The sequence below is a fragment of the Triturus cristatus genome, chromosome 6 (assembly GCF_964204655.1).
Source record: "Triturus cristatus chromosome 6, aTriCri1.1, whole genome shotgun sequence".
Taxonomy (NCBI): Eukaryota; Metazoa; Chordata; class Amphibia; order Caudata; family Salamandridae; genus Triturus; species Triturus cristatus.
Window position 1 is genome coordinate 21201439 of NC_140589.1, and position 12648 is coordinate 21214086.

Below are 12648 nucleotides of genomic sequence, written 5' to 3' on the forward strand. Positions count from 1 at the left end.
CCTCAACGCCTCCAACACTGCTACTGCCCCCACCTTTGAACAGGGTGTGAGAAACGTATACACCTGGGTCACCAATTGCGCCAGCAGCATCATCCCCATCAAGAGCAATTTCAAGTGGAAATCCTCCAAGGCGGCCAGCTGCTACACCCATTAACTCAGAACAGCGGAACAAGACAGCGAACAGTTGGAAAGGAGATAGCGCACCAGCTGGGACACACCTGAGAGGGCAGCCTTCAAGACCTCCCTCAGCCTCTACCACCGCCTGCTGAGGGCAACAAAGAAGACAGCCCTGCTGCAAACATCAAAACCAGCAACACCAAGGAACTTCAACATTGTTAAGGAACTCTACAACCCGGCTGCCAGCGAAAACATCACAACCACACAGGAGCTGTGTGACCAGCTTGCCCACTTCTTCCACAACAATATTGCAACCATATACAGAAACTTTGAACCCCAACCCACACCTATGGCCTTCCTCGACAGATATGCCACCACCACAACAGTCACAAACCACATACTGACCACCTGCAACATCCTCCCCACCCAAGAATCCACCTTCACCATGAAATCCATCCGCTCGGGATCTCCCACAGACCCATGCATGCACCACATCTTCAACCTTGCCACCTTCACCATGAAATCCATCCACTCGGGGTCTCCCACAGATCCATGCACACACCACATCTTCAACCTTGCCACCTTCACCATGAAATCCTTCCACTCGGGGGCTCCCACAGACCCATGCACACACCACATCTTTAACCTTGGAAACCAAAGGATCGGCAAGGAACTCACCAACCTTCTTAACCCCTCTATCACTATGGCAACATTTCCCGATGCCTGGAAACATGCCGAAGGTAGACCCCCTACTAAAAAATAAAATAAAAAAAACTCTTCCGACCCCAGCCAACTCAAACTACCGGCAAATCTCCCTACTCCCATTCCTGGCAAAGGTACTGGAAAAGATAATCAACAAGCAACTTATGACACACCTGGAGCACAACTAGCTACTTGATGCTTCCCAATCCAGCTTCTGCAGCAATCACAGCACCGAAACGAGCCTCCGAAGACATCCGAACCCTCCTAGACTGAGGAGAAACAGCATCTTTGATCCACGGCTGAAAAGGAGGGGGGACATTAATTCTCACAGGCGTAGAATGTCAGCGCTAGACCAAATAGTGTGATCAATATAAAGATTCTACCAAGTGTATGTGGTGCTACAGGTGGGGGAAATATTCCTTAAACCCCCAAAACAGGACCCGGAGGTCCAAAACAATAGCAGACAATAGATCCTATGCACACGCGACAGAGTGAAGAAAGGTATATAACTCTATTCTTGTAATTCACAGAGGAGAGACAAGTCCTAGGAACGTTGCGGTTTGTCTTTAATATGGATTTCCTTGCATAAACCAGCCAACCTGCATTTTGTCAGTTGGTAGTACCCCCTTGACTACTTCAGGGCGTTCTGCACAGTAAGTCGGAACTCCCAATCTCTCCACCGGTGATTATTCCGACCCGGTTGGGCATGTAACTGTCTTTTGTTCTCATATTAAATTTATTCCAATTCTCTGATTCAAATAGTCTGGTCCGAGCCTCTTAAAACATAACTTCTGGCCCTTATTATGGCGCTCACAATCTGAGTTCCCACTGCACAGGACAAGGCGGCAGAGTAAGCCGTCTAATACCAATCACCGAGACGAGTACGCCAGCACGTCCTGTAGCGTTTCGGGTCAATGTTAACTGGAAGCATCTTTGATCCACCTCCACCTCTCAGCAGCCTTCAACACTGTATCCCTCCACACATTGATCAAAAGGCTCCTCCACATCGGCATCCAAGGGGACGCGCACAGATGGATCCCCTCCTTCCTCACCGGAAATCCCAGAGGATCCACATCCCACCTCTAAACCCAAGGAGATCACCTGCGGTGTCCTCCAGAGCTCATCACTCAACCCCACGCTCTTCAACACATATATGACTGCGCTGCTAAACATCGTCGGATCCCGCGGTCTCCACATAATTTCCTACGCAGACAACACCCAACTCATCCTCTTACTCACCGAAAACCCCACCACCACAGAACCAACTTCCACAGATGCATGACAAATATCACCAACTGGATGAGCAACTGTCTGCAGCTGAACCCAGACAATATGGAAGTACTGATCTCTGGCAATGGCAACAACACATGGAACGCCTCCTGGAGGCCATCGGACCTGGGACCCGCACCCACCCACTCCCTCCAACCAAGCGAGAAACCTCTGAATCATCATTAACAAGCTCACCATGAAATCACAGATCAACAGTCTCCTCCACCTGCTTCCTCACTCTGCGCGTGCTGCGTAAGACCTTCAAGTGGCTACCCCTACACACTAGATTTATCATGACACAAGTCCTCATCACCAGCCGACTGGACTGCACCAGTCCCTCTATGTAGGAATCGCCTCACACCTTCTACAGAGACTTAAGACCATACAGAACACCACAGCCAAACTCCTCCATGGCCTTCTCTGACAAACCCACATCACACCCCACCTCAGGAAACTCTGCTGGCTCCCCGTACAGAAGAGATGCTTGTTCAGTCTACTGACCCACACACCCAAGGCTCTACACAACCAAGAGCCTGCCTATATTAACCACCGCCTGAACTTCCACAAACCATCAGGAAGACTACACTCCACCTCCCTTTCACTTGTCCATACTCCCCTCATCTACTGAAGCAGAAGTGGAAGACGCTCCTTGTCCCACATCGCAGCAAGACCTGGAACAGCCTCCCCACGCACCTCCGGACCATCACTCACTTCCGGAATTCCCAAAGGCCCTCAAGACCTGGCTGTTCTAAAAAGCCTCCTGGCCCTGAAAGTGACTGGATACCGTAGTAGGTGATAAGCCGCGCTTTATAAATCCTGATTAATAGATTGATCAAATCATCAGCTATTAGCAAGTTGGTAATTATTAATTGCCGTTAAACACCCCCTGTTGGCTCATGGGGAGTCCCAGATTCTGCACCCCTTCGAAGGGCTCTGTTAAGGGTCAGTCATAGCATTATTTAGTTCCAAAAGCGGTGATTTCTGTTGCATATTTATTTCAGAAAATGTTGTTCAAGCTCGAGGAATTGACCGTGCCATCCGATCTAAGGGTGCAGCATGGAGGAGCTAATGTAGTCCAAACAAAGAGATGCAAGAATTTTGGCATGGTCAAAATCAGCATGGTGAAAACGGTGCATTCCAAAAACAGTGCAAGGATTGTGGCATAAAGCTAGCACATCCCAATAGCAGTGCAATGATTGTGGCATAAAGCTAGCACAATCCAAAAATAGTGCAAAGATTGTGGCATAAAGCTAGCGCTTACCAAAAATAGTGCAGGGATTGTGACAAAAAACTAGCACATCCCAAAAACCATGAAAGGATTGTGGCTGGGTCGAAATCAGCAAGGTAAAGCTAGCACATCCCCGAAACAGTCCAAGGCTTGTGGCATCGAAGAACCATAGCGTGCACCTGGGTGATATGCATGGGGTTTGCCCGTAAGGGGAGACCAAAGCGAAGAGACTCTTGCTTGTCACCTCACAACAGCATCACTACTGGCTGACATCCAGTCTGAAGTGCAAGGCACCCTGTGCTTGGGGTGGGCGTGCTGAGCACGGTGCGCAGTGCAGGCGGTAGAAGGTAGAAGTAAGAGGGCAGATAGAGCTGAGAGGGGGTGGCATAAGCATATCCTGGGGCAGCTGGAGTTGGGCTGTACTTCGAGTGTTATCAGGCTGCATAGCTTGAGAAGACAGTCAGACTGAGGAGTGAGTGTGAGAAAGTGACATCTTTCTTGCATGGTATGCCCCCACTTTTTGCTGAATTGCTGAATGTACTTTGACTGAGTGTGCCATGGACTCCTGCCAATCAGGTGCCCAGGGCCTATGTTCCTTCCCTAAAACACACAAAACCCAAATTGGCAAACCCTGGCCACATGTCAACCCCTGGTAAATGGTACCCTAGGTACCCAGGGCCTTGTGACCAGGGAAGGCCTCTAAGGGCTGCAGCACTCATTGTGCCACCCTTAGAGGCCCTGTACCCTTACACACACACACACTGCCTTTGCAGGCTGGGTGTCTGGGTGCAAGACAAAACAAAGTCGACATGGCACACATCCCTGTGTGCCAAACACGTCAAAAACGAACTCCACAGCACCATAATGGCAACACTGAAGACTGAGAAGTTTGGTATCAAACTTCTCAGCACATTAAACCTACACTGATGCCAGTGTGGGATTTAATGTACCAAGCACCCCAGAGGGCATCTTAGAGATGCCCCCTAAAACCTAACCTACAATCCACGTCTGCTCTGAGGCTGCCTAGGTGCCACACAGCAGACATGTTACTGGACCCCTGGGTGGGAGAGCCCCTGCTCTCCTGGGCCTGCAACAATGCACATCCTGGGCGAGGTGCTAAATCTCCTCCCCCAGGATGGGCAGGGGGAAGCTTCAAAGGCATGCCGCCTCTGTGAGCTTCCCTAGGCCACTGCAACCCCCCACTCTGGCGGGAAGCTTGGCCGGAAACCCCAAATAAGGACAGGGGATGTGCCAGCCTGCCAACCCCACTCCTCAGGTGGGGGAGGTGAGGTGAAGCACATCTCCGGGCTCTCGCCATCTTGAAGATGGGGAGCCCTACCATATCAGGACTAGGCTACTGCCCCCCTCCCACAGGAGAGAGGCAGGATAGGGGGTGTACCCACCCCAGGACAGGGACCCATTGGTCCCTGCCCTTCACCTACCTGTAACGCCACTAAATCTAGTATTTAAAGGCACCCTGAACCTTCCTTCCTCAGATTCCAGATTCCAAAATACAAAGAAGAAAGAAGACCTGCCCTGCAGCTGCTAAGAAGAGGAAGACACCAACTGCTTTGGCCCCAGCCCTACCGGCCTGTCGCCCCTCGAACCTGCTCCTGCTCCAACCCGGCATCTCTTGTGGCAAGCAACCTCACAAACCCCGGAGGACCTGGCTACATTTTGGCTCTAAGCCCCTGGGACTCCCATGAGTAGAGGCTCTACTCAAAACCTACCTCTAATCCCTGGCAGCAGCCCGGAACCACGAACCCAGCACACTGCACCAGCCAAGCCTGGCTAGTGCCGGAGTGAACAAAGACGACGAGGACGACCCCACGGCGACTGTGACCCCGAGTCCGGCACCCAAGGACCTCCCTCGACACTCCTGAAGAAGCCTGCAGCCTCCGAACAAGGTGCCCCCCCTACCGCGATCAACAGAGGGTAAGATTTCTCGACACCAAAAGGCACCCCTGCACGCGGCGCCCCGCGGCCCCCTGTGCCCAATCCCGGGGTACCTACCTATCCTCCAACTTCCCAACTTACCTCTCGAAGTGGTGGTGGCACCTGAAGAATCCTCGTTCCCGAGCTTGCAGTCTTTTTCTAAACCGGAGATTTCCCATTGAAATCAATTGAGCGCCCGAAGGCTCAAAAGCGCCCTGCACCCAGCCGCCCGAGTGGCCCTGGCAGTGCAACCTCTACACCTACCTACTATCCCACTTACCCTGAGTAAGTGACCAGGAGCCCAGCTCCCACAGCCGCATGGCTTGCTAGTCAGCAGCCACCAACCAAGGCCCCCTATCCCTCATAGGATAACATTGGGCCTAACTCTCTCTGCACCCAGCTGCCCTAGAGTCGCTGAGGGTGAACCAACTATACCTACCAGACCCTGGGGGACCCCTGAGTCTATGCCCAGAACCTCATCTCTGCCAGTCGAGTACTTACCTTTAAACCGATAACTCTATTTTCTTCATAGGTTAACATTGACTGGCTTTTTCCTGAAATTTCTTCTAAGTGTGGACTTTTCAAATCATAAAATATTCACCAAAAATCAGCCGAGTAACGAAAACAAAAATACTCACCTGCTCTTAGGTGAGCTCCCAGTGCTGGATCTTGGTGCCCAGCACTGACTGGAAAAAAACAGTAACCCAATTTTCTCCCATAGGAAATCATTGACTGTTTTTCTGTGAAATTTCTTCTAAGTGTCAATTTCTGCAATCTTTAAATATTCTTTAAAAATCGTATAATATCTGAAAACGTAATTACTTACCTGTTTTGGTAAAAGGTCCCAGTACTGAGTCTAGGTACCCAGTACTGGATTACAAAAGTAAAGAGAACATACTGTACCTGCAACTTGAATTTTCTTCCATAGGGAATCATTGACTGTTTTCTTTAAAATATTTTCCAAGTGTCAACTTTTAAAATAGCTAAATATTGTTTAAAAATCATCACAGTAATTAAGCCGACTTAAATCACTTGATTCTAAGTACTGACCCAGGACTGAATCTAGGATCCAGTCCTGGAATTCCAAAAGTAATCCTAAAAGTAATCTGTTGCAAATAACTTGAAATTTCCATTGAGCTCCATGCATTGTGTTTAAAATAGTGTTGCCTAGTGCAACCACTTGTAACTGTTTACAAAAGTCAATTGCATATTGCAAAAGTATTTATATAAAGCATCTCATTCTGAGAAAGTATATTTTAATGCCAAGTGTTGGTTCTAAAATAAAACAAGCATATATTTTTTATACATAAACCATTGGCCTAGAGTTCAGTTATTGAGTGTGTGAGACCATTTGCTGACTGAGTGTGTACAACAAATGCTTTACACTGTTCTCTCATACTGCCTTACTGTTCGACCAGGCTACCACTTTAGAGAGTAAGGTTATATCTAACTTTAGCCTCTGCCAAACCTCTGGGGACTGTGGACTCTGTGCACACTGTACCTATTAAGGAACAGTATATACAGAGCCACTTTCTGACAGTGAGTTCACGTGGAGACCTCCTGAAGCTGGCAGACTCGGAGCAAAGCTATGTTCCTGGAGTGGAGTTGCACTCTGAAGCGGCTGGATAGAATGCGTTTGTATTATGTTTCTGAATTATACTGGGCATGTGTTGTATTGTCCATGCTCCTGTCTGCATATGCCAATTGGTGCCATAGCTGGAATTAACCTTAACGCTACCTTGTTTTCTCTCTTGCAGTGGTTGGTGCCCAAGCGTCCATTTTGTTCACCAAGGAGCCCTACTCCCAGGACGCCCTGCATGGTCGAGCTGCCATCCTTCGATGTGAAGTGGAAGACCCCTCCAACATAGTCTTCCAGTGGCTGCAGAACGGCGCTTCCGTTGAAGACACAGACAGGCGCTTCAAGGACGGGAGCAACCTTCAGTTTACCGCTGTGGACTGGCGCCAGGATGCCGGCAACTTCCAGTGCATCGCCACGAACCTGGACACAGGGGAGGAGGCCCGCACCACCAACGCCTCCTTCAACATCAAATGTGAGTCTTTGTGGCTTGAAGTTCTGATTACAGAGAAATCCTTTGGAGAAACTCTCTCCACGAATGGTTCCTTGTTTTTTCAGTTAATGGAATTGCCAGGGTGTCGAACAATGCTGGTGAATGCTTTTCATATCTGCAAATTCCATGCAGTCTGTTTGGTTTACAGGCTCGCACAGATCCCTTGTTTTGGTTTCAGCAGTGAAACCCATTTCTCGCCCCTCTTTTCCTCCCTACAAAGCTCTGTAGCCCGGCTGCCCCCTCTGATCCCTCAACTGTTTTTTTACTTTACTTCTGTCCTGTACTGCTTTATCTTACACCTGTACCTCTACCGGTACCCAAGTACTTCAGCTGATGCCTATACCCTAATATCTTTACCTGTGGTCTTTTAGTTCTTCTCTACCCAGACCCTGTTCCTCTACCTATGTCCAGTAGAACCTGTCCTCTCACTTCTGATGGAAACTTCTTACCCCAGATTCCTCACCTTTAGAATATTCCCAGGCACCGGACTGGGTGTGGAAGGTTTCATAGCAGCACTTCTCTTCCTTCACCTATGTACAGTAGAATCTGTCCTCTCACTTCTGACCCCAGATTCCTCACCTTTAGAATATTCCCAGGCACCGGACTGGAGGCGGAAGGTTTCATAGCAGCACTTCTGTTCCTCTACCTATGTCCAGTAGAACCTGTCCTTTCACTTCTGACGGAAACTTCTGCCCCCAGATTCCTCACATTTAGGATATTCCCAGGCACCGGACTGGATGCAGAAGGTTTCATAGCAGCACTTCTGTTCCTCTACCTATGTCCAGTAGAACCTGTCCTCTCCCTTCTGACCCCAGATGCCTCACCTTTAGAATATTCCCAGGCACCGGACTGGATGTGGAAGGTTTCATAGCCGTACTACCGTGTGCTGACAGGTGGCGCCATGCAGCTCCACGCTGACTTCATTCCACCCTGGAAGTGAACACCCTGTGGTGCGTATTAGCACCGCCCCTGCATGTTCAAGTCAGTTCCTTTTATTTACGTGCCTTTGCACGTGTATATGGAGCTCTGCTCCTCCTCCTTTATGTTTTGTTAGTTTGACGAATTTCCAAACTGAATTCCAGTGTGCAAGGGAATTATGTCCCCTCCCAACACTAAAGGGTTCAAATCATGTTGTGACTGTCGTAAACAATTTCAGTAACGGACCCACTCAATCTTCCTCGGGTTTTTAGGCTTCAGGCATGACCGCAAGTCATGTGAGCAATGAACACTTGAAGGCTATGTGGGACCGTGAAGCAAAGCTTTGTGTTGCCGAACATGGAAAGAAGCCACTCAAGTCCCACTGTAAATTGAGGGTGGGGATCTGTTCCCGCAAGGTGTATCCTATGAGAGATCCCTTACTGCCGAAGTCATCTGGTGAGTGGGAGTCGAAATAGAAACACAAGCTGACGAAGCAGGACTTGATCCCATCCCGCCACTATCTCGCTAAAGAGAAGTCGTAAAGAGAAGTCGTGAGGGCACCAAAGTGCGCCTCTGTCTCACTCCTGTTCTCACTGAGGAACCGATTCCACAGTTCATCTCAGTGTGCCACGAGTTCCCCTTATCCAGTTCCCTATTGCGTTCCTTTGGGCCCCCAGAATCCGCAGAGGCTTCCAGTCTGGTTTCTGCATGCGTATCAATTCCTGGTCCTTCCGAGCCCATGGAACCCACCTCTGGTTCCACATCGACTCTGGTTACCACTTCCATTCTGGTTCCAAGACCTGTGCCACTGCCTTCCTCGCTGTCCTCAGTCCCTACATCGCCAGAGGTGAATCTTATGCCGGCAAAATTCTGCCCTTGCCGCATCACGCGCTGAGACTACTCAAGCACACCTTTAGTACAGTCTGCTTCAGAGACACCAAACCCTTCTACCACAGAGCTATCCTGAGATAATCCATCAGCTTTTTGGTTCCAAAGCTGGGCAGAGTTTACTGCTACTTGAAGATGGTAGTCGAGCTGGTGGGAATATTATAGGCAAACATTATGTTGAAGGATTTACAGGGGGCCTTTGGGTTGATACTTGGGTCATGAGTAAGGAAGGTGCACTCTGATAGAAGTCAAACGAGACCAGTATAGTCCATCAATCTTCTTTTTATTTAAAGTTGTTATTTAAAACTGGCACACAGCCAACACTTTTCGTTCCCTAATGCCACGGGAACTTCGTCAGGGCTTGCACGTAAAGTGAGAGTATCATATGACAAAAAATGAGTCTCCTTGGGGTACGAATTCCGAAAGTATTCGTGAATTCCAAATATAATGGTTCCAAGTAATTCTGAAATATTTATGAATTGTTCCAAGGGAAATCACAATAGTCCCAAGGTTGGCTCCCATATAAAGTAAAGACAGGTATGAATAAATCCTGCTACAAATTTCTTTAAGATGGAAGAAGCATAAATGACAGCATGAAAACCGGCCTATGGGTTGATACTTGCCCCGATACAGGGATGTTTGCCCCCCTAGGCCGTCAACGAAAGACAGTGCTTCCTTTGCTGTATTCATCAGACATGCTGCTCAAGTCTTGGAACTACAATTTTGCAGCATGAATTTTTCTGGATTCACTATGCTGTAGATTATTCCGTCATCTAGTGGTCGGGCCCGGAATTGTAGTCTGTGTTTTTTAGGTCTCGTCTGAGACAGCGCTTTAGCGCTGCTCTGGCGAGACTTATAGTAAGCGAGTTTTGGAAGTGCAAACAGTGGCTTTTCAGGCCGCCAAATACAGTGCATGTGCCCCGGGCGCGCGCACCATTTGGCAGCCTGAAAAGCACTGCCTGATCACTTTCGCTTTGATGTCCTCAGTGAGCCGCGCAGCCACTGAGGACATCAAAGTGCACACCATTTGCCATCCCCTTTTTGCTTGTTATTGTCTAGCTAGGTGTCGTCCTTGTTTCCTTTGATCCCTATCTTTCCCTTTCTCAATCTCACCCTCTCCCTGCCTTTTACAACTGCGGCCCAGCACCACTGTGCCCGCCCCCACTCCCCCCTCCTACTCCCTCCTCGTTAGCTTCAATATACAAAATAAAATTACCGATAGCAACTGTGAATAATGGGGGTGTTATTCAGCTTGTGGTTCTAAGTGACGTCATAGACAGCGCAAGCTTTCTTGTTTATTTTTACAAGCGCTACTGTCTGCTTGTTTACTTGAGGTTTCTACTGTTGCTTGTGGATATTGCCTGAAATACAACTCCTTCTTAATTCTGCTTTCACCCACTGTTGCACGAGCGACATTCATCGTTTGTCTCCTCCCCTTTTCTATTGCCCAGCGTGTTTCCCCTCTGGGACAGGCCTGTGTTATGGCACGTTCCCAAAGAGCAGGGGGCGGTGCTCGTGGAATAGGCGTCTCCTCAGAAGCATAGCATGGCTCGGGATCGGCTACATCCCTCAGACTGTTTACAGTCCGGTAAGCACTGCTCTCCGGTACTGAGGCTTCGTTAAGTGGGCTCCCATGTCATGGGTGTGGCTGAGGGGGTGTTGTATTCCATTGCAAGTAAAATGTGCTAACGGGAACTGCCTGCATTTTTTAATATGATGTGACCCGGGAGACATTGTGGACGTACGGCCAGAGCTGCCGACTTTGAATGGAGCTGGGAACCAGGTTCGAGCCGCGGCGTCAGCTCAGCTTCCTGCGATTCTGGACAAATCACTTAATCTTCCCGTGCCTACAAACAAATGTGTCACCTTTTGTAACGTAACTAGTGCTCGTATAATGCACTCCAATACCTTCGGTAATGCAAGAAAGAGAGTTCTCTAAGCATGATGGCCGGTGCCGAGATAGCTTTAGCTGCTTTTTTTTTTTAAACAGATTTATATAGCGCAAACTCGAGCCGAAGGTATAGGAGCGCTTTACATGAGCACAGTTACGGTACACAAGGACACATTCTTTCCCTGACAGTGCTTGAAGATGCGCCAAATGGCTTGTTATAAGGTAACTTGGGGAAAGGGTTCAACTAAATTTGGCAGACCTGTTCGAATGAATTGGGCATATTGCCATATGTACGATCACAGAGGTGTTTAACATAACTCTTCATGACGGGGAACCCGCCCAGCAGCGAGATGGGAGTATGCTTCTATTTCTTGAGGCTAGTGAGCAGTTTTCATGCTGGCTCAAAAGCTGCACCTTTTCTGTAGTAAAGCCTAGGTTTAATTCAAGCATTGACTGCTGGGACATCATTATCGGAAACCGTGAAATGTTGAATGTTTTAGCACTTTAAAATAAGCACCTATGGTATTTTACTGGTATGGTTAATCAACTCTCGGCACCATGCTGCTTCTTGAGGGCTTGTGGCACAGTTATCTAAACTCTTCTTTCACCCTGACGTAGATTTTCGTGTCTGGTGAAAGTAGACGTGGGTGTCCGCAGCATTGATGGCGCGCACAGGCAGAATTATACAGGTTTCTGGTTTTTCTAATTTCGGAACATTACTGCAGTGACACGAAGAATGCACATCCTTATAAACAACCAGTTAGCCCCTCCTAGTTTGGGGTAGACTTGACCTAAAATAACTTCTTCTAATCGTTCTCCTTCCCAAATCTTAAACACTGCTCCTCTCCTACTAAACTATGCTTTAAACGATTACACAGCTCACAAATACAATTCTAAAAGCATAAAATACTACATATCACAAACATACACTAATTAATACAAATATATAAAACAATACCATTAGCAAACCAAATTGTTTTAACTTAAACAAAGGCGAGACCTATTGCATTTCCAATGCTTGTTTAAGAAAAGATTTTATTCGTCAGCAAGCACATATGATGCAGGCCCCCGCTAATCCAGAGGCATCTGCCAAGTCATTGCAAACAGAGCAACATTGACCTTTTACATTTATAAAATACTGCAAGGTGCACTACATTTGAAAAATAGAACTCCCCCCCCCCCCCCCCCCCCCTTCTCCCCCCCAATACCCGGATCCCCCCCCGACCGCACTATACCATGGCCAGTAACCAACCACCAATAGGAGCATAGACTGGACAGATCCGACCCCAGATCCAACATAAGCCATCCCGTCCCTTGGGCACTAAGGGAACCCCTCTTTCCACACCTCCGGGGGTGGCTCCAGCAGGATACCCCTGTAGTCTGCCCATCGCTTCCATATCTTATGTTTGCGGGGACACCCCCTGGCAGCAAAGATCGGGAACTCCAAGCCCAATGCTAAAATCCAGACCCCTCTTTCACACGTTCAGAGAAGGGGCCACCGGTGCCTTCCAAGCCCGGGCGATATCCCTCTTGGCCAAGGTAAGGCCCAACAAAAACAGGTGTCTCTTGTAAATGTTTCCACCTATATCATCCATAATGTGTAGGAGAGCCAGCTTAGGGTCCGTGGGTAG

General features: G+C 48.5%; 1 protein-coding gene across 1 annotated transcript in view; it reads left to right on the forward strand.

Moving 5' to 3' along the window:
- The window catches only part of PTK7 (protein tyrosine kinase 7 (inactive)), a 632664-nt gene that overhangs the window by 148717 nt on the left and 471299 nt on the right, over nt 1-12648 (forward strand). The window contains exon 2 of the mRNA XM_085610156.1: nt 7009-7302. Coding sequence (XP_085466282.1) covers nt 7009-7302 — 294 coding nt within the window. The remainder of the gene's footprint in view (nt 1-7008; nt 7303-12648) is intronic.